The sequence below is a fragment of the Primulina tabacum genome, chromosome 16 (assembly GCF_025594145.1).
Source record: "Primulina tabacum isolate GXHZ01 chromosome 16, ASM2559414v2, whole genome shotgun sequence".
Lineage (NCBI taxonomy): Eukaryota > Viridiplantae > Streptophyta > Magnoliopsida > Lamiales > Gesneriaceae > Primulina > Primulina tabacum.
Window position 1 is genome coordinate 33,881,579 of NC_134565.1, and position 25,278 is coordinate 33,906,856.

The following is a 25,278-nucleotide window of genomic DNA, read 5'->3' on the forward strand; positions in this document are numbered from 1 at the left end:
ATATACATTACGTTCAGAACCATGTTATATGTCGCATTCAAATATTAAGTATGATATGGATACCATTCCAGACTCGAAAGGAAATAAAAGCTAGAAGAGGCACGCAAAGCTTTGTGTATTAGATATAAGATCTGTGTGTATCACGTATACTCCTTTTTTTCCTAAGTATCAGACAAGAACACTGCTACGACAGGCCGATACGCATGTCAGATACGTCTTTGACACGGACAGAATACATTTTCTAAATACGTTTGGGCGAAATTGTAAATAGTTAAAAGTTTTAGGGGTTAAATTGAAACAAACAAAATTTCTAACACCGTCGCCGCTCACTTCCCTTTGCCGCCCTCCTGCGTTTCCTGGCCAATTTTTTGCCGCTGCCTCTTCTTAAATCACTCCTCTGAATATTTTTTGCTTAAACGAGAGATGCACATTGTATATATTGGATACAATACCGTATCATGTTTTATATTTTCAAAATTTATCGTATTTCAATACTAAACCCATATCATGCAACATAGTGTAATATATAATTTGCTTTTCTCCATTTATAGTGCACCAAAAACCACAAGCAAGTAAAACATCATCTCTCTTTAAGTTAACCACAAGGAAGATTCATCAATCAACCAATCATACTAATAAGAAAATTTAAACTGATACTTGAATTTATAAGTAATTTTTCTAAAAATTCAAAATTTCCCATGGATTCTGCTTTGCCCATCTCAAATCCCCACAAAAGCACAGTCTATAAAAAATATTGTATAAAGCATGGATTCCTAGTCCCGAACAAGGATAAAAAGAGCAATTAAACATCATATCATTTCATCCAATTATCCTACTCGCTAATTTTTAGCAAGAAACGTCGAGAAAACATTTCACAGTAAAGACAAAACTCTCCAGCTGAAACAAATGAGAAGAAAGACTAAAGATTCTAATATAGTATCAGAATTACCGAAATCTCAGCACCCAGAAATGCTTCTAGCCTTCAAAATACCAAAACAAATGAACCCAGATAAAAAAAACCAAGATCGAGAAGCTCGACATCTTCAAGCACAGATCTTTCTGAGTGGGAACAAGTTGGAGCGAACGAATGAAGAAGACAGATTATCCGCTAGCTTGGATACGTAAATATACTACACTTATATATACAAAACTCCGAAATGAAATGAATTATTACTTCGAATTCAATAAATGTGCTATTGGAGCAAACGTGTGAACAATCATGCGCTGGTTGGCTTCGTGTGCCGTGCTTGGTGTAGTTTGGTGGACCCGCCGGTGGTTGTATCATCGGTATGTGTTCCCCCTTCTTTATTTTATATGATAACTAAAAACTTATGCTTTTAATATTTTAAATTAAATTAAAAAATAAACCACACAGAGAAAAAAAATTAACCCTGATATAATCACATATCATATAAAAATTATTATATGCATAGTTAAACTTTGATATTAAAATTTAATATAAAAATTTTTGTATAATATAATTTTTATGGGAAGAAAAAGGAGAGAAAAAATATACTCATTTCACTCCTCCATTGATAAAGCAAATAAATGGTCATCAAGATTAAGCATCCTATGCTTACAAATAATTCATACCTTGACCATTCAAACTATTAATCATAAAATCCACACACCAAATATGATCACATTTACCTTTTCTTTTTCCTTTTTCCTTTTCTCTTTTAATACTATAATTTAAACATTTTGCATCTAATTTTATTGTCCAATAACAATATATATCGTAAGAAAATCTCACGAGTCAATTTGTGAGACGTATATTTTATTTAAGTCGCTCATGAAAAAATATTATTTTTTATACCAAAAATATTACTCTTTATTGTATATATGATCATGATTGACACGTCTCATGAATAAAGATCCGTGAAATTTTTTTACAATATACAATAAAGGTTATGGGAAATGCGAAGCTTCGTCTCCCGTTGCCCGTGGATTTCTTTCATATATTTATAATAAAATATTTTTAAAAAAATTATTTCTATAAATTTAAATTTTTTATTACACAACTCATTTTATATAAGAGCTATTTTTTTAGCAAATCAATCAAATTTCATTAGTTCAAAGAAGAGTTATTACAAATTTTTTTTTTTTAAAAAAAACAAAGATTCATAAAGACAGGAGCATCGCAGAAAAACATGGACTATTATAAGAATTGGTCGATTTTGTAAGTGTACAAGCAACCACAAAATAATTTATATGATTTTTTGTATATAATTTGCGGGAATATAAATGTTTATATAGCAACATAGCTTTCACATAGATAGTAAAAATAAAATTTTATATTCTCATGTATTTTCCATATTAATAATTCTTTCTAAAATCAGGGTTATTTAATTTTTACTTAATCATTTTACCTCTTCATTTATACACTTTATTAATGGTCTTTATCTATTTCATGCCAGTCTTTCGTTATAGTTTTTGTAGTGGTGATATAAATTTTACTCAAGTAACTTTAATTTATTTTTTATTTTTATAAGTTACATTTTTTTTATGTATTTGATTATTCCATTTTTAACAATAACAATAAATAAAATAAATTACTAAGGATTTCGAAACTATATATTTTCGTCGCATGCTCTTACATGTAACATAGTTTTCTCCCTTCGATTTATGTAATTAAGTGTAGCTTCTTCTTCTTCATGGAGTCTTGTATTTAAAAAGTATATTTCAAATAATTTTTCTATAATAGAATAAAAATACTAATATCGAACAGAGTTAGTGAGCTAAATGGGTCATCCATTAAGTAAATCCAGGAAAAAAGATAATGTATAATTAATCAAACCAAAGTGTGAGGATAATAAATAAAAGAAATAAAGAAAAAAGCAAGCCACTTGTATCCGGGAAATTATATCCCCACCAGCTGTAACACATTCGGATGGGTGATCACGCTCGTTTAAAATTTAGAGTTCGATTTCAGCAGATGACGTTAATCCAAATACAGATCTCGAATTTAAGGTCTAAAATCAATATCACTTAACAAAAACTCATATAAGACTATTTCACATGTCAATTTTGTGAGACGAGTCTTTGACTCGATTCAATTCATAAAAAAATATTATTTAATACAAAAATGGATCGGTTCAATCCGTGAAACCATATAATAAAAGACTTATTATACCATTAAATTCATGTGCCTCTTTTTTAAGTTGATCAAATTACAAATACACTGAGCATACCCAGGCTAACAACACGACATATCAATATCGAAAATGAAAACAACTTAATCGCAAATTACGCACACATAATTATAAGTGTGATTATTATAATTATTTATAATATTTTATAATGATTACATAATTTTGCTCGATTTAAAAATTAATTTAATTTTGTTTAAAAACTTCGAAACGAATTGTTGTAGCGACATATATATGGTTCGGACTTTTTTTAGTTCGATTATATTATTATTTCATATATATCAAATTCAACCATAAATATTAATCAGACATTTCATGTTATTATATTGATAAGATTTAGACCCTTTTTCCCGACACTATCATGTTACGAGACCGTGACCATGAAATTAAAGATGGCCTTCTGTTCTTAGGGCATCCGTTGAAATTAATCCATGTTAATAACTCTCCATCTCATCAAAAATGATGGGATCCACGAGCCACATATTCATTACATTAACACTTCCCCATTATTAACACACACCCACATTCATTTAATTTCAACTTTTATTATTTATGGGTCCCACTGTCCACTTACTCATTTTTTTATTTTTAATTATTTCAATTTCTTTCTAATATTTCTAAAATTTTACAACAAATATTACTAAAAATAATTAGTATTATTATTTTAAAAATAACTTAATTCCAATATTCATTAAAATATTATTAAGAAATAAAAAAAAGTAAGACTTTTTTATTTAAAATATTATTTAAAAAATGAAAAAACAACTGTTTAATAGTTTTACTTATTATTTTACGAGTTTCATTTATGTAAATTTAAAAATTTATTACAAATTTGACTGAAAGCGTACACATAGGAAACAACAGTTGAACTATAATGAAAAACAACATATAAATCAAACATTTTGAAATTTGTAATAAACTGACTTCACTAATTGTTGTTGTACTCTGTCCAAATATGCTCAACTAAGTTGGCACGAAGTTGGTGATGTAATTGAGAGTCACGTAGTTCGGAATTTCTACGGAGATAATCATGAAATCCTCGGTTTGAGCCTTGGACAGGTTGTGCGGGTTCGTCACCTTCGTCGTTAGACCAATTTGTCACGTTACACCCCTCATCCTCAACAATCATGTTGTGCAAAATAATGCATGTTAACATAATATATTTTAATTTTTTTCTGTACCAATAACGAGCTGGACCTCTAACAATCGCCCATCTAGATTGGAGCACTCCAAATGTCCGTTCAACATCTTTTTTTGCAGACTCTTGTCTTTCCTTAAACAATATCTTTTTAGAATCCTCCGGACAAGGAAAAGCCTTAACGAAAGTAGCTCATTCCGTATATATTCCATCTGTTAGATAGTAACCCTTCGTATAATGAGTGCCATTAACTGTGAAATTGATCTCCGGGGCATTTCCTTGCAAGATATTGTTGAATATGGGAGATTCGTTTAACACGTTAATATCATTACGTGAACCCGCGACCCCGAAGAATGCGTGCCATATACACAGATCTTGAGATGCGACTGCTTCAAGTACGATTGTCGGCGACCCATGGCCTCTGGTAAACTGCCCTTTCCAAGCAACTGGACAATTTTTCCACTGCCATTGCATACAATCAAGGCTACCCAACATGCCAGGGAATTTGTGTTTCTCTTCGTGCATTTGAAGAAGACGTTGAATATCATCAGCATTCGGCCTTCTCAGGTATCGATCACCAAATATTTCAACCACATTTTGGCAGAATTTGAAAAGACATTTGATGGCAGTTGATTCCCCCATACGTAGGTACTCATCAAGATGGTCGGCATGGACTCCATAAGCCAATTGACGTATAGCAGCTGTGCATTTTTGTAGTGGTGACAATCCTTTCCTTCTAGCAGCATCGTTCCTCATTTGAAAATACATTGAATTGGCCTCAAGTGCATTCACAATGTGAAGGAATAACTCTCTTCGCATACGAAATCTTCTTCGAAATATATGATCTTGATACACTGGGCTGGCGGAAAAATAATCATTGACGAGCCGCAAGTGACCGGCTTCACGATTTCTTTGGATGAACCTTCTTCTTCGTCGAATATCGTTACTACTTTCAGAAGATTCATGTATTTCTCTGCTTAGTTCAAGCATGCATAACATCATTTCTTCTCCCGGATCACAAATTTCGTCATTAACTTCAGCTTGTACTTCGTCTTCGTATGTTGGGCTAGAGCTGGAGCTCGAGCTCGAGCTCGAGCTGCTCAAAGAATGAGACATTGTATACAAATAAGGATTAAAGAAATAAATATTGAACCTACAAATATAAGTTTGAGAATGGTAGAGAATATATATTGAGTGTGGTTGATGAGTAGAAATGTGTTGGATGAATGAATAAATTTGTAGAAATTGATTTGTATTTATAGTGATTTTTTATTATTATTTTATTTAACTAGCCGTTATAGTTTGTATTTTACAATATTATATAAAAACTAGCTGTTATAGTTTGTTAAATATGATACGTAGTATTTATTTTTCAAAAGAGTCGTTGGCGAATAATGTTAGCGACGGTTTTTCAAAAACCGTCGCTAGTAGTGACTTTTTTTAAAAAACTTTCGAAAGTAGCGACGCTTTTGAATTGGCGACGGTTTTTGAAAAACCGTCGCAAATTTCGGAATAACGCCGTTCATTCTCATTAATTTCTTGGTTGCCATGTCAGCGAAGATTAATAATTTTCTTGCCTACATTGGTGCATGAACATTAATGGGCGTTATTAACACTCATTAATGCACCAATGTGGGTGCCGTGGTGCTAAATATGCGTACAATTGTATTAAAAAAAATTTGTGTGAAATGGTATCACGAGTCGTATTTTATGAGACAGATCTCTTATTTAGATCATCAATGAAAAAATATTACATTTTATGCTGAGAATATTAATTTTTATTGTGAATATAAGTAAGGTTGATCCGTCTCACAGATAAAAATTCGTGAGATTATCTTAAAAAAATATATATATCCTTAAAAATATTAGTGTGTTTGAATAGAAATTTTTTAAAATATTTTAAAGGAATGTGACGATTCTTTTTTAAACATAAAATGGAGTAATGGGGCCAACATAAGTTGAAATGACATGTTGCAGGAGCCACCGAGTTGTGACACCCTTTTCGAGTTAGAGTTCGAGATTAAGCATGCGCAATATGATATTTTTTTAGTTTTAAAAATTCGATATACAAAAATTTTAAATTGATTTTATTTACCTTAGAATGATATTTCTCAGTCTTAAATTTTATACAAGTCTTTTGTTCGATATCCAATTATAACAAAACAGGTATTCAGACCAAAAAATAAATTGAAACATCTTTTTCACTGGCAAGTTAACTCCATCTCAAACCCAACCCATTTGGATGTTATAGTTTTAATAATGCATGACTTCTGCAGTAATAATTTTATAATGCATATTTGGGCCAATTGTGTGCCCGCCTCCGCCAGTGCCATTAATAACAATTGGTGTACGTAACATTAATAATATGCACGCGAGGGGTGTGGAGGTTAAGGATTTAGTGTTGTGGGAATGAAATATCGACTTAAATTAAAATTTTTTCTCAATTTATATAAATACAAAATTTATCGATAAACAATATTGATACGTTATAACTTATATAACACGTTACTTAGTTGCATATATAAAATTAATTAAAAAAATTATACCATAACATTGTGATGTCTAATCCCGAAAACATTCGTATAATTGCATGTTATCCAAAAACATTAGCTTTGAAATAACTATTACAACACCTGGAATTTATGAAATAACATACGAAACATACAAAATTATTAAACAATGTTACAATAAGTTAATCCGATATTATTGATTGCGTATAGGATCTTTACATTCTACAATAGTTGAGGAAATTACATTTGATGGGTACTTCAAATATATCCATTCGTACCGGTAGCGGGGATGACAAACCCAGATAAATTTTTCCAAGGATTTTGGACTACACGGAAAAACGCGATATAGAATGGGTTTGGTGATTTTTCAAAATTCCCCGAAATAATCATCGTTCATTGTCCAATCAATCACCTCGTTATAATTATATTATTTTGAAACAATAGTAGTAGTTAATCAGTTAATAAACTACTCTTGAGATTCAAGATCGAACGAGATATAACAAGAATCAAACCACGATCTCAATTTCAGCAATGATTTCATTAGATATCTTACCACTAGAATCCCGCCACCACCGCTAACCCCACTTAGATTCAGGCAAGCTATATCTTTTTTTATTAAAACCATTAATTATGAAATATATATTGTTTAAATAATCTTAGGCATTTAAATATACAAGATAATTAAAACGATGTCAGCCCAAAAAATTAGCCGAACTTGGGCTCACAAGTCGAACATCCTGAAACTCAAACTCGGCAAGATAAAAATATCAAGCCCAGCTCGAACGAGATGTTTACCGAATCAAACTCTGATTAACTCAGGAACAGCTTAATTTGTAGACATACCCAAATGACACCATAGTTTGGCATCACTATAAATAGTGATCTGAACTGATACCCGTATGGGCTTGAACAGGGCCCAAAGAACCCAGACCCAGGTCAATTTGAGTATCTATATTTGCGCAATTTGTACCCTTCAGTAAACGGAGTAACAACCCTCTATAATAAACAAGTAATATCTTCACAGCGACCAACATCTGTAGGAAAACCTAAACAGAACATGTTCATGAACCCAATAGACTAACTCCCCATTTCATCAAGCAATCACCTAGATACGAAAGCGCACACACAATCAATTAGAACTCGGTAGTAAATTAATTCTGCAAGATTTTTGTTGAATTTAAAGGTCGCAAAATAACGAAAATACGCACACAGATTTACTTGGTTCGGACACAAAGCCACAACACATCCAGAACACAAAATCCAGATGACTAACTAATACACTGATTACTACTGCAGCTCTGATTCTAGTAAAATAAAACAAGATAAATATATCAATTACTTTAGACAAATATGGTTAATGATGTCAAAAATGAAAGTGAATCGTATGAATTCAAGACAATTCATAGAGTTGGGAATGGATAATGGGCCATAGTTTAACTAACCTCAGCTTGCCTCGCACTCACCGTTTGCCGCCTTAACTTAACCAGTTGATTTAAGGACGCCCCCAAGCTCATCTGTAGATCAAGTACTGTAATTCCACATCTTTCATGCTAGGATTTCGAAACACACAATAAAGAACCTGATCGTCGATCTATCTAGAAAAGCTGATTATATCTGAAATAAGTATATGTAGGTCAATCTGAACGCATTCAATATATAACAGAGAGATTCAGAATTTCATTTCATTGCACAAAACGAAGATTTTCCGATACAAACACATTCACCACTAACGAAACACTATTCCAATAGGAACCATTTTAAATCTGCACATGTTGATAAAATCCCAACCCTATCGAAAAATAGCCTTAACACAAATTTCCTAACCCGAGGTCCTTAACCACCGAATCCATACAAGGTACGGCCCTGCCTCTTCAAAGCATAAACAACATCCATGGCAGTGACGGTCTTCCTGCGAGCATGCTCGGTGTAGGTCACAGCGTCGCGAATGACATTCTCCAAAAAGATCTTGAGGACCCCACGCGTCTCCTCGTAGATAAGTCCACTGATACGCTTAACGCCGCCTCTACGGGCCAGTCGGCGAATTGCCGGCTTGGTGATGCCCTGGATGTTATCTCTGAGCACCTTACGATGCCGTTTTGCCCCGCCCTTTCCCAGACCCTTGCCCCCCTTGCCACGACCTGACATTTTTGCAAAATAACTACTCAAACGGTTAGCTGAGAAATTCTGTGAAATTATGTATATTGAAGTGAGAACGAGCTTATATAGAGTTGGAGGGTCCAAATTCCTTGAAGGTGCGACGTGCGTTGGATACGCCTTCAATCAACGGTTGAAGTTGTGATCCGCGTTTTTTTATTATATGCTAGATGGACCGTCGATAAGGTACAAGATCAATGGATCTATTTGTTTTTGTCCCGGATAGTGGTTTTGCTCGTGAGACGATTTTTATTTTAATTTTTGTTAAATTAAATGCACTGTTAGCAAACCAAATCAAACTGTTGGTTTCAGTTTGTTTTTAGTTAGCGATGATTTAAATTTGTTTTTAGTTAATCAAATAAAAAAATGTTTGATTCAAGATTTAAAAAAAAAACAAATCGAATTGAATCAACAGGCTTTTATAAACTAACATTATTTTTTATATTTATTTTATAATAATAGCAATAATATAATAAGCAAACCAATATTTATTGTAGTGATAAAAATAATAATAACTAAAAGTTGTAATATTAGGCCATCCACAATAGTAAATGTATTTCCTCCAAATATTTGTGGGTCTCATAATCCACATCATCAATCAAATATTTCACTACTCAAATATCTCACATTTCACAATCAAATATCTCACCAATCAAATATTTATGGGTATCATTATCACTTTAATTAATAGTTTATTTTCATTTAAATAAAATAACTTACAATTTTATAAAAAATATTAAAAATATTTCTGAATATTTTTGAATATTAAAAAAATATTAAAATGATTATTAAAATTACAGGTTATTCACTTTTATACATGTCAAAACGGGCTGACGGGGCGGGCCAACCCGCCATCCGCCATTAGGCGTGGCGAGGCGGGCCAACCCGTCATTTTGGCTGGCCTCTAAATGGCCAACCCAGCCCAACCCACATTGGGCCGCGGGTTAGGCGAGCCAACCCGCTTATTATTTTTTTAAAAAAATAATAAAAACAATATTAAAATAAACATAGAAGAAAAATATATTTCAGTCCAATAGTTTCATAAAAAACTTAAAAACATTGAAATAAGATATTGAAAGCATACAACAATCAACATAATCCATAAAAAAAATAAAATGCTTATTTTAATTCACACAAGTTTTCATCGTACACATGTACTAAAAATTAACTTATGTAATATCACCAACCGTAAATAGAATGAAACCTTTAAATGTGAATTCCAAATCTTTTTTAGTATACACTTTCTCCAGTTTCTTAAGGGTTTGTCATCACAAGAAAACAAAAATTAACGATCTTAAGGGTTTGTCCGCACAAGGCACCTAGCTCTTACCATTCACATTTTCTTAAAAAGTGAGAAACATTGGAAGATAACACAAAGTCGAGAAAACAGACGGTTGTAAATTTCAGAAAATATTATGTGTTCAACAATACACATAATTACTTTATTTACTATATTATTTCGATAATTCTGAATTAATTCGAGTTAAACATTAAAAAAAGAGAGGAAACTGGAGAGTATAACATCTCAAAAAAAATAAAAGCATAGAGATTTTATCAGATTGATTGAAGTTAGGCACATGAGAAAAAATAAGGAAGAAATATGAATTTTTATATAAAACTTAAAAATATAAAATTTGACCCTAATTTGGCGGGCCAGCCCGCAACCCAAACGAGCTCAACCCGTTTGGCCCGCCTCCAAACGGGCTGCTATTTTATCAACCCAATCCGCTCAATTTTTATGGCGGGGCAGGCCGGATCCGACGGGCCTGACCCAATTTGACAAGCCTATTCACTTTGCACACAAATCATGAGAACACAATTGTGGATATTTGGTGGTGAAAAATATTTGGATGACATGACACCCAATACCCACTATTGTGGGTGCCTTAAAGCAACACATTAGTTTCGTAGTGTTCAAACTCACGTGGGCGGTGGGTCAATGTATTCACACTACAGGGAAAAATGAAAAGAATCTTGCACCATTAAATATTTTCCGCAACCATCTAACGGCTACGAATGATTCATTAGGTTTTTCGAACATTCTGGAACGCGGAAATGCTTAGCATCTGGTATAAATATTCTCACATCCCGCTGAGGCACTCACACAAGTAACCCTAATTTATACGGACGGCGATTTTGTGCTAGTATTTTGTTAGTTCGCGATTTTTTTGGGGGTGAATTTATTCAGATCTAGAATAGCGAGAGGCTGCAATGGCAGGGAAAGGAGAGGGTCCGGCGATCGGAATTGATCTCGGAACGACGTATTCATGTGTCGGCGTTTGGCAACACGACCGCGTTGAAATCATTGCGAACGATCAGGGTAACCGGACGACACCTTCTTATGTTGGTTTCACGGAAACTGAGAGGCTCATCGGTGATGCTGCCAAGAATCAGGTTGCAATGAATCCGATTAATACTGTTTTCGGTAAGATCTGTTTTGAAACTGGTGATCTTCTTTTCTTGAAAATGTTCTGTGTTTCAATGGATTTTTTTAGCAGATCTGATTTCTCACGTTGATTCTCGATGTCATTATTTCTTTGTTGGATATGCTTAGTCTCTTACTGCGCTGCGCGACCCGGATTGGTTTTAAAATTAATTTTTTGTGGTCGGCTGCCTCTTTATCTATTTTACGTTTATTATAGTTTTATTTGAGCTAAATTTCCATTGCTGAGTTCAAATATATACGATTAGACTTCAGGATTTGTTGTAGGTTATATTTTGGGTAAAGTTCTTCCAGTAGTTTATGATATTCAATTACCAACCTTGATAAAGCCCTAGTTTCTCCTTGCCGAAACTAGATCCATTGTGTTGTAGGTTTGTTCTTGCTCGTGTATGTATTAACCTGTTGATCTCACCTAAATAATCTATGATTATGAAATTAAATTAAATGGATACTTTATTCTGGTTACGATCACTTGTAGTTTGAACCTTGATGTTAGGAGCATTGGGCGGAGGATTGTGGTTGAATGAGTTGTCTGCAGATGGTGACAATATATGAATATTAAATTTAGGTTCTAAGTGTGGTTGTTTGTATTACAATACCCTCATCAACCATTTTCATCCGATGCTTGTTTCCCACCTTCTTAAGGACATGTTATGTTGGATATTTACACTAATACTCTTTGGCCTTCTGTGTTATTCCATTTTACTGTGGTTTGTACTTTCAATGTTAATGTTGGTTTCATGCACCTGCAAACTTTAAAATAATGCTTTCTTTATGCTTGTTTAGATGGTATTGTAATTGGTATTTTTTGCACCGGGTTGTGTCTCATTGCTGTTCTATTTTTTATCGAATAAGTTATGTCAATTGAAGTTTCATTTTGACGAAAGAAATGCTCTTGCTTTTCTTTTTTGCAGATGCTAAGAGGTTGATTGGCAGGAGATTTTCTGATGCTCCAGTGCAGAGTGACATTAAATTGTGGCCCTTCAAGGTTGTTGCTGGACCAGGTGACAAGCCCATGATTGTTGTCAATTATAAGGGTGAAGATAAACAATTTGCTGCTGAGGAGATCTCTTCCATGGTTTTGATTAAGATGAGGGAAATTGCTGAGGCATACCTCGGTTCCACTGTTAAGAACGCTGTGGTTACTGTTCCGGCATACTTCAATGACTCTCAGCGTCAGGCAACAAAAGATGCTGGTGTGATTGCTGGTATCAATGTTTTGCGTATCATCAATGAGCCCACAGCTGCAGCTATTGCATATGGTCTTGACAAAAAGGCTACCAGTGTTGGAGAGAAGAATGTCTTGATTTTTGATCTTGGTGGTGGAACTTTTGATGTTTCTCTTCTTACCATTGAGGAGGGTATATTTGAGGTGAAAGCTACTGCTGGTGACACTCACCTTGGAGGTGAAGATTTTGATAACAGAATGGTGAATCACTTTGTCCAGGAATTCAAGAGGAAGAACAAGAAAGACATCAGTGGTAACCCACGAGCATTGAGAAGATTGAGAACAGCCTGTGAGAGAGCAAAGCGAACTCTCTCATCCACTGCACAAACCACAATTGAGATAGATTCTCTCTATGAGGGTATTGACTTCTACTCCACCATTACACGAGCCAGATTTGAGGAGCTCAACATGGATTTGTTCAGGAAATGTATGGAACCGGTTGAAAAGTGTCTGAGAGATGCGAAGATGGACAAGAGCTCTATTCATGATGTTGTCCTTGTTGGTGGGTCGACTAGGATTCCTAAGGTCCAGCAGCTGCTGCAAGATTTCTTTAACGGCAAAGAACTTTGCAAGAGTATCAACCCCGACGAGGCTGTTGCCTATGGTGCCGCTGTTCAAGCTGCCATCTTGAGTGGTGAGGGTAATGAAAAGGTGCAGGATCTTCTGCTTCTTGATGTCACCCCTCTTTCCCTCGGCCTGGAAACTGCTGGAGGTGTCATGACTGTGTTGATCCCTAGGAATACCACCATCCCCACCAAGAAGGAACAAGTCTTCTCCACCTACTCGGACAACCAACCTGGAGTTCTGATCCAAGTTTTTGAAGGAGAGAGAACACGGACGAGGGACAATAATTTACTTGGTAAATTTGAGCTTTCAGGAATCCCCCCTGCACCCAGAGGAGTCCCACAGATCACCGTGTGCTTCGACATTGATGCCAATGGGATCTTGAATGTATCAGCCGAGGACAAAACAACAGGTCAAAAGAATAAGATTACAATCACCAACGACAAGGGTAGACTTTCCAAGGAAGAAATTGAAAAGATGGTTCAAGAAGCCGAGAAGTACAAGTCTGAAGACGAGGAACACAAAAAGAAGGTAGAAGCAAAGAATGCACTCGAGAACTATTCTTACAACATGAGGAACACCATCAAGGATGAGAAAATCGCCTCTAAGCTCCCTGCTGCTGATAAGAAGAAAATCGAGGATGCAATTGATTCAGCAATTCAGTGGCTGGAAAACAACCAACTTGCTGAAGCAGACGAGTTTGAGGACAAGATGAAGGAGCTGGAGGGCATCTGCAACCCTATAATTGCCAAGATGTATCAAGGTGCAGGTGGAGAGGCGCCTATGGATGATGATGATGGCCCTGCTCCTTCTGGCAGCAGCGGCCCAGGTCCTAAGATCGAGGAGGTTGACTAAACATTCTTGCTCATGGTGCCAACTTTGCATTATGAGAGCTTTTTTGCATCATTATTGTGGTTAATTTTTGGCGGAGTCGTTTTTTTCCTTTTAAAATCATTATGCTTTGTGGGAGAGCATCTATCCATGGTGTGCTCTTCTTGTAATCGCCTATTTGGACTATCTGTATCCGCCCTCGCTGTCTCCTAGTAGTAGTACCTTTGAATTGTCGTCAACAAGTCTGATATCTTCGCCGAGTATCTCAAAATTTCAGTTAGACAACACACTATGCAAATTTGAAATTTTCTTTTTGCGTTTTGGTATAATTGAATTTGGAGAGAATTTTTAGTACTTGAAAACATCAATCCTTATCATTTTTAAAACTTGACGAATAGAAAGTAGAACGAAGTTGCTTTTTGTGCATTTTCTATGGACGAGTGGACATATATAAATCTCCCTTATTTTTTGGTTGGTGCACGTGCTTTTCCGTGGACAATGAAGCTATTGACCGTATTAATCTTAATACATGATTTTTATCCTTTAATTTCGAGAATTTGCTCTTACAAAAAGGTATCTAATTTTCTTTATCGGTCATAATCTCCGATACTAATCTTTCAGATCGAGAAGATATAGATAATAAGATCAACTATTTGGTAATCCGTCATTATTTTAACTAATTGTCATGCTCATAAGTATATAATGTCTCAAATCACATAGCATGGAGTCAAGCACAAAAGTTGGCAACCAAAAAAGGCGGAAAAATCCCACAAAAAAACAAGAAAATTCGAGTCAGCCTTCCACAATTATATTTTTATCAGATTTGAAGGCTATTACAAATTTCACTTCCCTGCCTCTATATTCTTACAGTTGCTTCAACTAACTTCAATTGTTAACCAAGTGTCGTGGAAACACTGGCGCTAAAAATTTGGTCGTCACAATTAGACCCCATCCCACTAGTAGCAAAGACCAATATCTCTTCAACTATAAATGTGAGTGTAATAATTATTATATAAAACAATCAAAACATGATTTTTAAGATATTATACTATTTAAAAAATTTGAATTGTACTATTATAATTTAAATTTTTTGATAAAATGACAAACGTTCGGTCATAAAATAAGAACAAACTTATTTCATTTTTTATCACAAATTCTCAACCCTTAATGTCAAGATCATCAAAATTTGATGTTTTATATCTTATTACACCTTAGAAAATGTCAACGTTAGCGGGGTTCGTAAGAAATGTATCTTTTCTTTATTCATAACCAAATGAGAAGAAATTTCCACCCAATTGATATTGTAAAAATATTATGAAGAAGAATTTGAGATTAGCAAGCGTGTGTGAAATAAATTTTATGCATCGAATTTATGTAAGTTTTATCTGGTAAAATGTTATCATGTATATATGAGTTGATGCTTCTGCAAATAATAATTAGGAGTCACGAGACATGTGTTTCATTTTTTTTGGAGAATAAAAAATTGGTTGGAAGAAAATATAATCAAATTTCGGAAAGTTGAATATAAAATTTTCCCATCCTCGACAATTTATCATCAATAAGTTGATAAAAATCGGTTTTTGGTGGACGTCGGCTACCAAAGGGCGAGTGATAACTTTCCCTAGTTGACTTCCAACCTACTTATCCAAGAGATGAGATTTTTAATTGCAATTTCTTCAAAACATGTAAACAATTGCTCTCCATATGCCATTTATTAAAAACAAATAAATTATGATCGAGATTCAAAGTATAGTATCATGCCAAATCAATATTGTAATGAAAGAGTAACTACTATCACTAACAAGACAAAAACTTGTATGAAACGGTCTCACAAGTCGTATTTTGTAAGTCGGATTTCTTATTTCAGTTCTATGAAAAAAAATATTACTTTTTATGCTAATAGTATTATTTTTTATTGTGAATATCGATATGATTAACCCGTTTCACATATAAAGATTCGTGATATCATCTCACAAAAGACCTACTCCACTAACAAAAATAGATAATAATTCATTTAAACTACAAAATTTACACCAAAAAATCCGATGAAACATGAGACCCTTTGTGGAATTTACATGATCCAGTAATATCGTGTGCAAAATAAATTATAAGTTCTTCGGAAAAGCAATTACATCAATATCTCAATAGATACATATTACCAACACAACATATATTACTTGACAACGAAACACATATCCTCAAATGCATACCTTGTTTTATTCATTACAACATATCAAGACACAAAACTAGTGAACAATGAAACGCTATCTACATTGAACTTCGAATGTAAGAAAACTTTAGTTCAACGTAAGACCATTAACCCCGTGGTGTGGACGGACACATACACGGACTTCGTGTTCTTCTGGTCCTTCTCGCGGTTTTGGTACCAATATTTCGAGAACCGTGCCTGGTCCATCATAGTATGCTTCTATATTAGCATCTTCAGGGATTCGAGTTGAGAGTGGAATTTCTCGAACAAATTCTCCTTGAGGGCAATGGTCTGGCGATATATCTGTAAGCTTGAAAGTCCGGTTTTGTCTCTTGATAAATGGTGTGAGAGACGTACTTGTACAAGATAACTTGATAATCCCATGAGTGTGAGTGTTCCTCCAAGAAACTTTCACCCCTTGAAGGTCTACAAATGGCAAGCTTATTACAATCAAATAACCTTCTTTGTCTTCGTAAATTGTTTTCGCAGCCGTAACAGGTCCATATGCACTTCTCAAAACCCCACTAACTTCGTTTAGCCACTGTGGTTCATTTTGGTGAACCTCTAAATCAGGAACTCGACCACGAGCATTCAATGGTAAATAGCAATCATCATTGTTCCCGTTAGAGAAGAAATCTTTCTTCCTTTTGTTGCTACCGGGTGATAGATCCATAACGTCTGCACCGTTGTGGTTGGAGGGCTGAGTTGACAAATTTAGCAAAGATCCATTAAGCAACTTCTTCGAGTGAGAATGCGTATCAAGCTCTGTATTTGGGAGATTTCTCCACGTGCTATAACCACTAGCTTCGGGTGGGAGTGTTAAGTTGAGGTTCCTTCCAGTCAGTTCCGTCCATCTTTTCCAATCATCTTCACCAAGACTCGAAAGATTTGGGGATGAAACAACCTCAATGCCATGAATACACTGAGGATTAGAAAGTCCCCTGTAATGCTTCCGTTGCATTTTGTGAGACCGAACAAAACCTTTGTCAACGCTGAATGGAAAGAGACGCTCTCCTTGGCGAGAGTGCCCATTCATATAACTCCGGAGCTGCATCTTCCCTAGAGCATTCTCAGGCCGTTCCTTGAAAACCCACATGTACATATTCTCCATATCATGTTGAACCATGAATACATCGAGCTGGATATCAGATTTATTGAAGCCAGACACTCCATTACCATCAGTTTTTATTTTCGCCTTTGATTTCTCGATCAATACTGGCTTAAAGTAAAAGCTAAAGAAGAACCAAGCACCCCAGATGCTATCGACCCTTTTTGCGTATTTCTTGCCATTAACTTTGGGAACACTATCAGCCTCATAAACTTGAGTTCCGAGTCCAACATCAAGAATATCACAATGTTCAGGGCTTATCTCAGCTGAAAAGGGTAAATTTATATCAGGCGGAAGGGTTAAAGCAACTTGGCGATTCATCTCGAGGTCTAGCTCTTCGTGTGAGGACGAGGCACTTGAGTCCATGGACAAGAGGGTTGAAGGGTGATAATTCTCCATTGACAAACCTGTCAAAAGATTGTCTCCTATCTCACAAACCAGTCTTTTCTCAGAGGGCATCCTTTATTTAGGTGGATTTTTTTATGTTACCCCAATAACAACAATTTGGACAGAAATCAAATCTTCATAAACAACTTAAACATTTCAATCCCAGCTGCAAACTCCACCCCACATCAAGATCCTAATTTTATTCATTCCCAAAATAAAGAAACAGAACACTAATGATAATACAAGAGAAAGAACAAAACAAGAAACCCACCAAAAGCCAACAAAATTAAGATCTTAGCCTCCAAAATAAACTAAGAAAAATCTAGATAAAGACCACATCCAACCCTAAGCCAATAATCTTTTCGAACCCTCCACACGAAGGTGGAAGACATTTCATCAAACAAATCATATCCATTAGTCTAAACCTGAAAATCCCAGAAAGAAAAGATGCACAATATGTTCCTCCTCCTTCCTGCTCTATAAAAACTTATGCATAAATGACTTAGTTAATGCCGATCCTATGTACTCACAGTCTGTAATAAAATTACCAATCAATGAAGCCGAGCCCCAAGAACAGCACCAAATCAGAGGGGATCTTGGACGAACACCTTTTGGGATAAGCCTCCACAACCAAGAACCCACGCACACTCGGGCACATCGAAGAATTAACGGAGCTCAAGATCCTCATCTTCAAATTAATTTCACTGTATGATAATATAGATCACCCCTTCAACACACCAAAAAGAGTCGAATTTTTTAACAACCCCTCGAAGAATTTCTGTCGACAGAGACGTGGAAAGAGAGTGAGGCAGATATCCTCCTCTAAGCAAAATGCTGGATGTTTGGCAACCTGGGATTCAAGAACGGGTCTCTGATTTATACGTGTGGTGGCGCTTCAGTGGGGAAAAAGAAGAAGCAGAATTCTCCTTTTATGCTGTAATAATTCATCAATTTTTTTTTATCAAGCAGTTAATAAAAAGAATTTTAAAAGCTGGATTTATATACACGAAAATTTGTAGTAATTTATTTAAAAAAAGTTTCAAAATTAGTTATCGAACTCATAACATAATCTGAAATTAAATTTTGTCCATAATTTGTATGGATGGATTAAATTTCAAAGAAATGATATTAAAAATTTTCAAACTCATTAAAACTATGGAGAAGGAGTTTTTTTAGAGTATGTGTGAGACGGTCTCACGAATCTTTATCTGTGAGACGGATCAACCCTATCGATATTCACAATAAAAAGTAATACTCTTAGCATAAAAAGTAATACTTTTCATAATGACTCAAATAAGATATCTGTTTCACAAAATACGATCCGTAAGACCCGTCTCATACAAGTTTTTGCATTTTTTTTTTAACTTAAAGCCCGTGGATAAGAACATGAATTAATGAGAATCTAAATCTAGATTTATGCTCTAAATTATTGATTTGATGAAATCAAACTTTGTTCTTTTATTATTATTTTTTGGCATGACTTTTTTGTAGTTTGATGGTGAAATAGTTCAAAATTTAATTTAAAATTTATCTTGTCTTAATTAAATTTTTTTACTAGATAATTCAACTATAAAATGTCTCTCCGATATACAAACACTATAAATATAAAAACAGTGGGGACATTTTGGAAGGAGACTTTCATTAATGCAATAATTTATTCAGTCCTTCGAAAGAGAATTGTTGGGTTGGAGTTTAGTAAAGGCCGCTTACTTTACATGAGTTGGCGTTCGTGTTGATTACAATACAAGTTGGACAAATTTAAGTATTTGAAAAAGACCCAAAAAATCTCGTGGGACAATTTTACATGTCAATTTTGTGAGATAATATTTTATTTGGTTTATTCATAAAAAAAATATTATTCAATAAATCTTGGAAGCTTAAATTGAACTACCAAAAATCAAAATTCATACAACTAATTACATATTATCAATAAATCAAAACAATCTAATATCTATATATTCTCTGGATCAATTTGAATATTAGACATCGTCTACATATCTTTGAATTTAAACGCGATCTCGGATATACGATTTCTTGATGCCAAACACGCCCTTGATGAAATCCAAAGTGGATTATTTATTGTGAATTTTAAACTAGCTAGTCGGATGATTGATGACATGAGGAGCAACGTTTGATGTTATTACTTACAAGTTAATGGGGCTTGGTCCACCAACAGAAAAAAGAAAGCATAACAAAGTAAATTATTGATTGAACAACATTATTATAATATTTAAATCAATAAAGACAAAAAAAAATATCAAAAGAAATATGGCAGAAACTTATGTGAAACGGTCTCATGAGTCGTATTTTGTGAGACAGATATCTTATTTGGGTCATCCATGAAAAATTATTACTTTTTAATGCTAAGATTATTACTTTTTATTGTGAATATCGGTGGGGTTGACTCATCTCACAGATCAAGATTCGTGAGACCGTCTCATAAGAGACATACTCAATTTAAAAAATATATATTATAATAATAAAAACTTGCGTATCATTAATGCTCTATGTGAATTCACGATATATGTTGAATTCATATTAATTGTTTGAAATGTGAAGGCAACTCATTTGTGTATTCTTCGTCTTCAACTTCTCCACTTTCAGAAAAAACCAGTAACACCTTTATGGCCTCATCTTTAGAGTAGGTCTCTTGTGAAACGGTCTTACGAATCTTTATCTGTAAAACGGGTCAACCCTACCGATATTCACAATAAAAAGTAATATTTTTAATATAAAAAAATTATTTTTTCTTGGATGACCCAAATAATAGATCTATAATACAAAATACGACTCGTGTGACCGTCTTACACAAGTTTTTGCCAAAGAAATGTCACACGATTATGAAGATGCTTTTAAGTTTAAAGTACATTTTGACAGAAGGGATTTTTAAATCTTTCCAACAATAATGAAACATTAGATGGTTTTGGGTTTTTTTCCCTTCTATCCTTCATAGCCTCACAAAAAAAAAAAAATTTGTGATCAAATTTCTCGAACCATAAAAATGTGAGGATAAATTTCATCTCATATAATAAAATAATAATAATTGAAGTCAAAAACTTGTGTGAGACGGTATCACAGGTCGTATTTTGTGAGATGAATATCTTATTTGGTTCATCCATGAAAAAATATTACTTTTTATGCTAAAAGTATTACTTTTTATTGTGAATATTGGTAGGGTTGATTCGTCTCACATATAAAAATTTGTGAGACCATCTTACAAGAGACCTACTCATAATTGAATCCTCTTGATAAAGAATGAGTCGCTCATAAAATATGAGAGATACACATGATCGAAAGATTTTGAGGTAAGAGGATCAAGAACTTCATTATGCAATATTGTATAACTCATATTTCTATGATTGGGACTCACTTTTATTCAATCAAAATCACATATTATACTTCATTGGATCAATCAACTGTGGTGACATTACTTTTATATAAGTTTAATGCGTATTTTATGATTTCAACGGACGAATTAATTTCAAAAGATTTAGCAACTTGATGATCTTCATCTAGTCAATGTCCAAATTCCCACACTAAATTAATAAATGGAATTTATGAACTTTTTCTAATTCTTGCTTGTGGCAACAACACATTATAACAAACAATTATTTTATATCGTTTGAGGACAAAAGCTTTGTGTTTTTTGAATTGGGAATCCATTAGATCTCTTGCATGAGTCCAACAGTCCTTCCATACCCAATTAGCATTAACTCATAGTATTAATCCAATAATACGAGGTTATTTGGCCACTTTAAAACATCTCCGTACAAAGTTTAGTACATTAATCCAATTTGGTGGATCTATAGATTAATTGTGTTAAATATTATTCGAGGAGTAACCTCGTATTACTCCGAGTATAACATAGACTCAAATCGATAATGAGACGTGTTTCATCGTTTATATCATAAAAATTCAGCCAAACCATATGTTATTATGTCTTCGTGTATTAATTTCGAATTGATATTGTTTATTAACGTTAATTAAGTTAATTAATTATGTCGTCCCATTTTCTTTGAATAATTGCTTTTATCATGTCTCACGCGCTTCGAAAATAATTTTTTCCTATCGTTAATAAATTACATTATCTCATCAATCATGTCCAACCCAATTTATTTTCTAGTTTATAATTTTTTTTGATTGCTTTTCCTTTTTACTGTTTTTACGCGAGATGATCACGTGATCATCTTGTGGACATCACACCATATGAGATAAATTTAAAAAGTTGTCAGATTGAACGAGATGATCATGTGATCATCTCGTGTAAAAAATGCACATCACCAAGTGTTGTGTTTTCAACACAGTAGAGAATCCAAATCCTTATTTGTTTGGGGTTGAAATTAACATAATTGCCTAATACAAGCCCGACTTCTCGATATTTCTGGACAGTTGGTTCTATGATAGGGAAAGAGCCCCGAGCTCTTGAGCCGATAATAAAATATAGAGAGATAACACGGCCGAGCCGCCGATCCAGATCGGTCGTGCGCCGAGTTTGCATGATAGGTAGGTAGATATTTGTATGTTTTGTGTGGTTATGGTGCTGAGCAGAAATGTAAAACCTTTTCTACTGTAGATATTCTATGCACGAAAAAAAGCTAGAAACTTTGGATCTTGACCTATAAGCATATTTCAACATATGACAAATATTATTATTCTCTTTCGGTCGCGAGCATCGGAGGGGTTTCATCGGGAACAATTTCGACACCTTCTAACGTGATTTCTTGTTTGTACTCAGACTTTTGTTGCTAGACGATCAAAAAAATCCAAAGCAATTTTGGGAAGGGAGAATTTAATTTACAGCACCATTTATATATAAAATTTGACACCCTGTAGCTATTTGTAAATCCCAGAAAAGAATAAAGTTAAAATAATTAATTTATATGTTGACAATTGAACGCATTGCTGTCTATTGCATATTATATATATATATATATATAATACACAAAAATATGAAAGATGTCTTTCAAATAATTTTAAATAGTAAAGTAATTCAAACATCTTAATATTATAATAAGTACTTCTCAAAATAGTTAATTGTGATAGCTACACTAAATGACACGACTATTACTCATATTGTACTAATTCAAAATCGTACTATATTGGCTAAAAAAAATTCAAGGTATTGGGGTGTAATGATTATATTTATATAGTAAAACAATTGAGAAGTGGTGTTCGTTTTACCGTAATATTTAAAAGATATATGAGTGTATCGTTAGCACTAACTAAAACTATTTGTAAAGCTGCAAGCATTCGTTCCTACATTTTGTATCTTATAATTCTCATTGATTACAAAGAGTGTAATTATTGAGATGAAGATTGTTGGGATGCAATAATTGTTCCTGGTTGGTAGAATAATTGAAACATGATACTTGTGTTGCTATATAGCTTAAAAGATTTGAATTGCATCTTTACCCCTAACTACAACTTTTGGTGAAACTACAAAGGTTCGGTCATACTCAACATATGAGAAAAAGAACCTGTACTAATCGAGAGAACACCAAAACGCAATTTATTTTTCCAACATTTTCCCACTAGCTTGGTTATATATATTTTTCGTTTATATTGGCAAGTAGCTCTTTTAATTTGCAGTTAGATTTGGATTCAAATAATTAATTTGTAGGATAGCTATTTGAGCTTAAAGCTTGACAGATTCGTAATACATCAACCCTCGCAATTAAAAAAAAGAAACAAAATTTTCAAAAATCGAAAGATAGTTAATCGAAACTGAAGTTTGACATCATATTAAATCAAAATCGCGAAGAGACATATCGTATATATAGTTGTCACTTGGATTAATATGATCAGCAAGCTGATCAAATAATAATATCTATACATCCACATGCGTCGACGCCAATAAAGTGACAACAACTCAATGCTAGATGTAAGATAGAATAACTAAATTAATATCGAGTTGAATTTTGAGAGTCTGATACAAAATCCAAAACAAGAGTGGATTAGTTCCAAATTTATGTTCACAGTGTCCTTTTCATGCGAGTGAGTTCAAAAATACGTTCGCATAAAGCATTTTCCTTGGACGTGCCCGTAACGCCACACCACAATATCACATGCATTATAAATATATCCTCCATTAAAGAATAAACTAAAAAAAAACTACATACCATATCCATCTTAGAATGAACCCATTGTTCCTGGGGCTTTTCGGGATCATGGCGGGTTCCGTAGTCGTAGCTATTTGCCATTGCTTAGTCGTGCTAAGCAATGGGACCCTAGCTCTACGTTTGAATCAACCAACGACTATTCCCACGAATCTTAGGGAAGATGATCTCGAGAACGGTCAAGAAAACACGCCGACCGCTAAAAATATGGACGAACTAACATTACAAGTGATTGTCACGTCCGAGTTTTCGAGAGAGTGCAAGGAAGATTTGTGCGTGGTGTGTTTGGGCGGATTCATGGAAGGCCAAGGGGTACGAGTGTTGCCCGAATGCTCTCACGCGTTTCATGCGAGTTGTATCGATAGGTGGGTAGACAGTCACCCGAGTTGCCCTATCTGTCGGGCCGATTTGGTCCCGTGATCACACATTCATGCTTGCAATTTCTATATACCGAGTCAATTCATCTGGCGTTGTTTATGTTACTTGGTTGAGGGTTCTTGATTGATCGGCGAAAACTTCTTCACGTTTGGTGGATTTATATAATGATGTGAAAGATTTATTTATTTTTGTTACCATTGCTGTAATTTTTTCATTTACTAGTTGTTTGGGTGCACTTGAAATCTTTGGATTCAAATTACATCTCTTTTCGTTTTTAGTTGCTAATTTATTAACTAATGAAATACATTTCAAATTCCCACAAAATATAGTCGTTAGAAATCTTTTCCCTAGATCGTTTTCTCAAATCCAAATTCTTCACTACAAATAAAATTTTATTAAAAAATCGTTAGTTCTAAATCAATCGATCAATCCACATGCAGCATTAGTTATTCAGTCGATAAATTTCAATCGAAAACCTCTGAATTTGGTAAGACTGCATTGATATAAAACTAATTCGCATTTGGGCCAAAGGAGGCCCGAATGTGAATTTCTAGCCTGCAGAAGTGAAGTATATAGGCATATTTGGGCCATTAATATAGTACCTATGACTATTAGTTCACCAATTCTTAAAAACAAATTAAGAAAAGAATCTTAAAAACAAAAATTTTTTTACAAAAAAAAAAATCAGGAAGGAATTGGAATAGAAAAAAATTGATATTATTGGTAAAAAATGAATTTTAATTTTTCCCCTATGATATCGGAAGACAAAGAATGAGCCATCGCGATTTGGATGTATTCAACTTGAAATCTTGGAATTAGAATCATGAGCGCACGGTGAATAGGTTAAATTTATAGTACAATTGTTGAATTATCGATTCATATTTATCGATATAACAATTGTTTGAATACTAAATACTCAACATGAACACTCGAAAGTTGTAAATGTACCTCGAGGGGTGCTCTAGTTGGTAGAGTAGGTGTACTTGTGACTAATTGGTCACGAATTCTATTTCCTACCAATATCTTCTTGACGAGTTTTGTGTGATTTACCTGGTTGACGTGG

General features: G+C 34.1%; 3 protein-coding genes, 1 long non-coding RNA gene and 1 pseudogene across 4 annotated transcripts; 2 read left to right on the plus strand and 3 right to left on the minus strand.

The window, feature by feature from the left end:
* The first annotated feature begins 330 nt into the window (after positions 1-330).
* Positions 331-907, plus strand: LOC142528783 (uncharacterized). The gene is made up of 2 exons (XR_012815748.1): positions 331-740; positions 800-907. It is a non-coding gene; the product is annotated as an uncharacterized LOC142528783 (long non-coding RNA).
* Positions 908-4,077: 3,170 nt separating this feature from the next.
* Positions 4,078-5,403, minus strand: LOC142528529 (protein ANTAGONIST OF LIKE HETEROCHROMATIN PROTEIN 1-like; annotated as a pseudogene).
* Positions 5,404-8,463: 3,060 nt separating this feature from the next.
* On the minus strand, positions 8,464-8,998 carry LOC142528992 (histone H4). Its single transcript, XM_075634328.1, has one exon. It carries the CDS (start codon positions 8,940-8,942, stop codon positions 8,631-8,633), a length of 312 nt encoding a protein of 103 aa, XP_075490443.1. The 5' UTR covers positions 8,943-8,998; the 3' UTR covers positions 8,464-8,630.
* Positions 8,999-11,044: 2,046 nt separating this feature from the next.
* Positions 11,045-14,280, plus strand: LOC142528213 (heat shock cognate 70 kDa protein 2-like). The gene is made up of 2 exons (XM_075633239.1): positions 11,045-11,376; positions 12,309-14,280. Exons 1-2 carry the CDS (start codon positions 11,163-11,165, stop codon positions 14,039-14,041), a joined length of 1,947 nt encoding a protein of 648 aa, XP_075489354.1. The 5' UTR covers positions 11,045-11,162; the 3' UTR covers positions 14,042-14,280.
* A 1,829-nt stretch (positions 14,281-16,109) lies between these two features.
* LOC142528936 (uncharacterized) lies at positions 16,110-18,663 on the minus strand. Its single transcript, XM_075634227.1, has one exon. The coding sequence runs from the start codon at positions 17,791-17,793 to the stop codon at positions 16,315-16,317; it is 1,479 nt and encodes a 492-aa protein (XP_075490342.1). The 5' UTR covers positions 17,794-18,663; the 3' UTR covers positions 16,110-16,314.
* Positions 18,664-25,278: the final 6,615 nt, after the last annotated feature.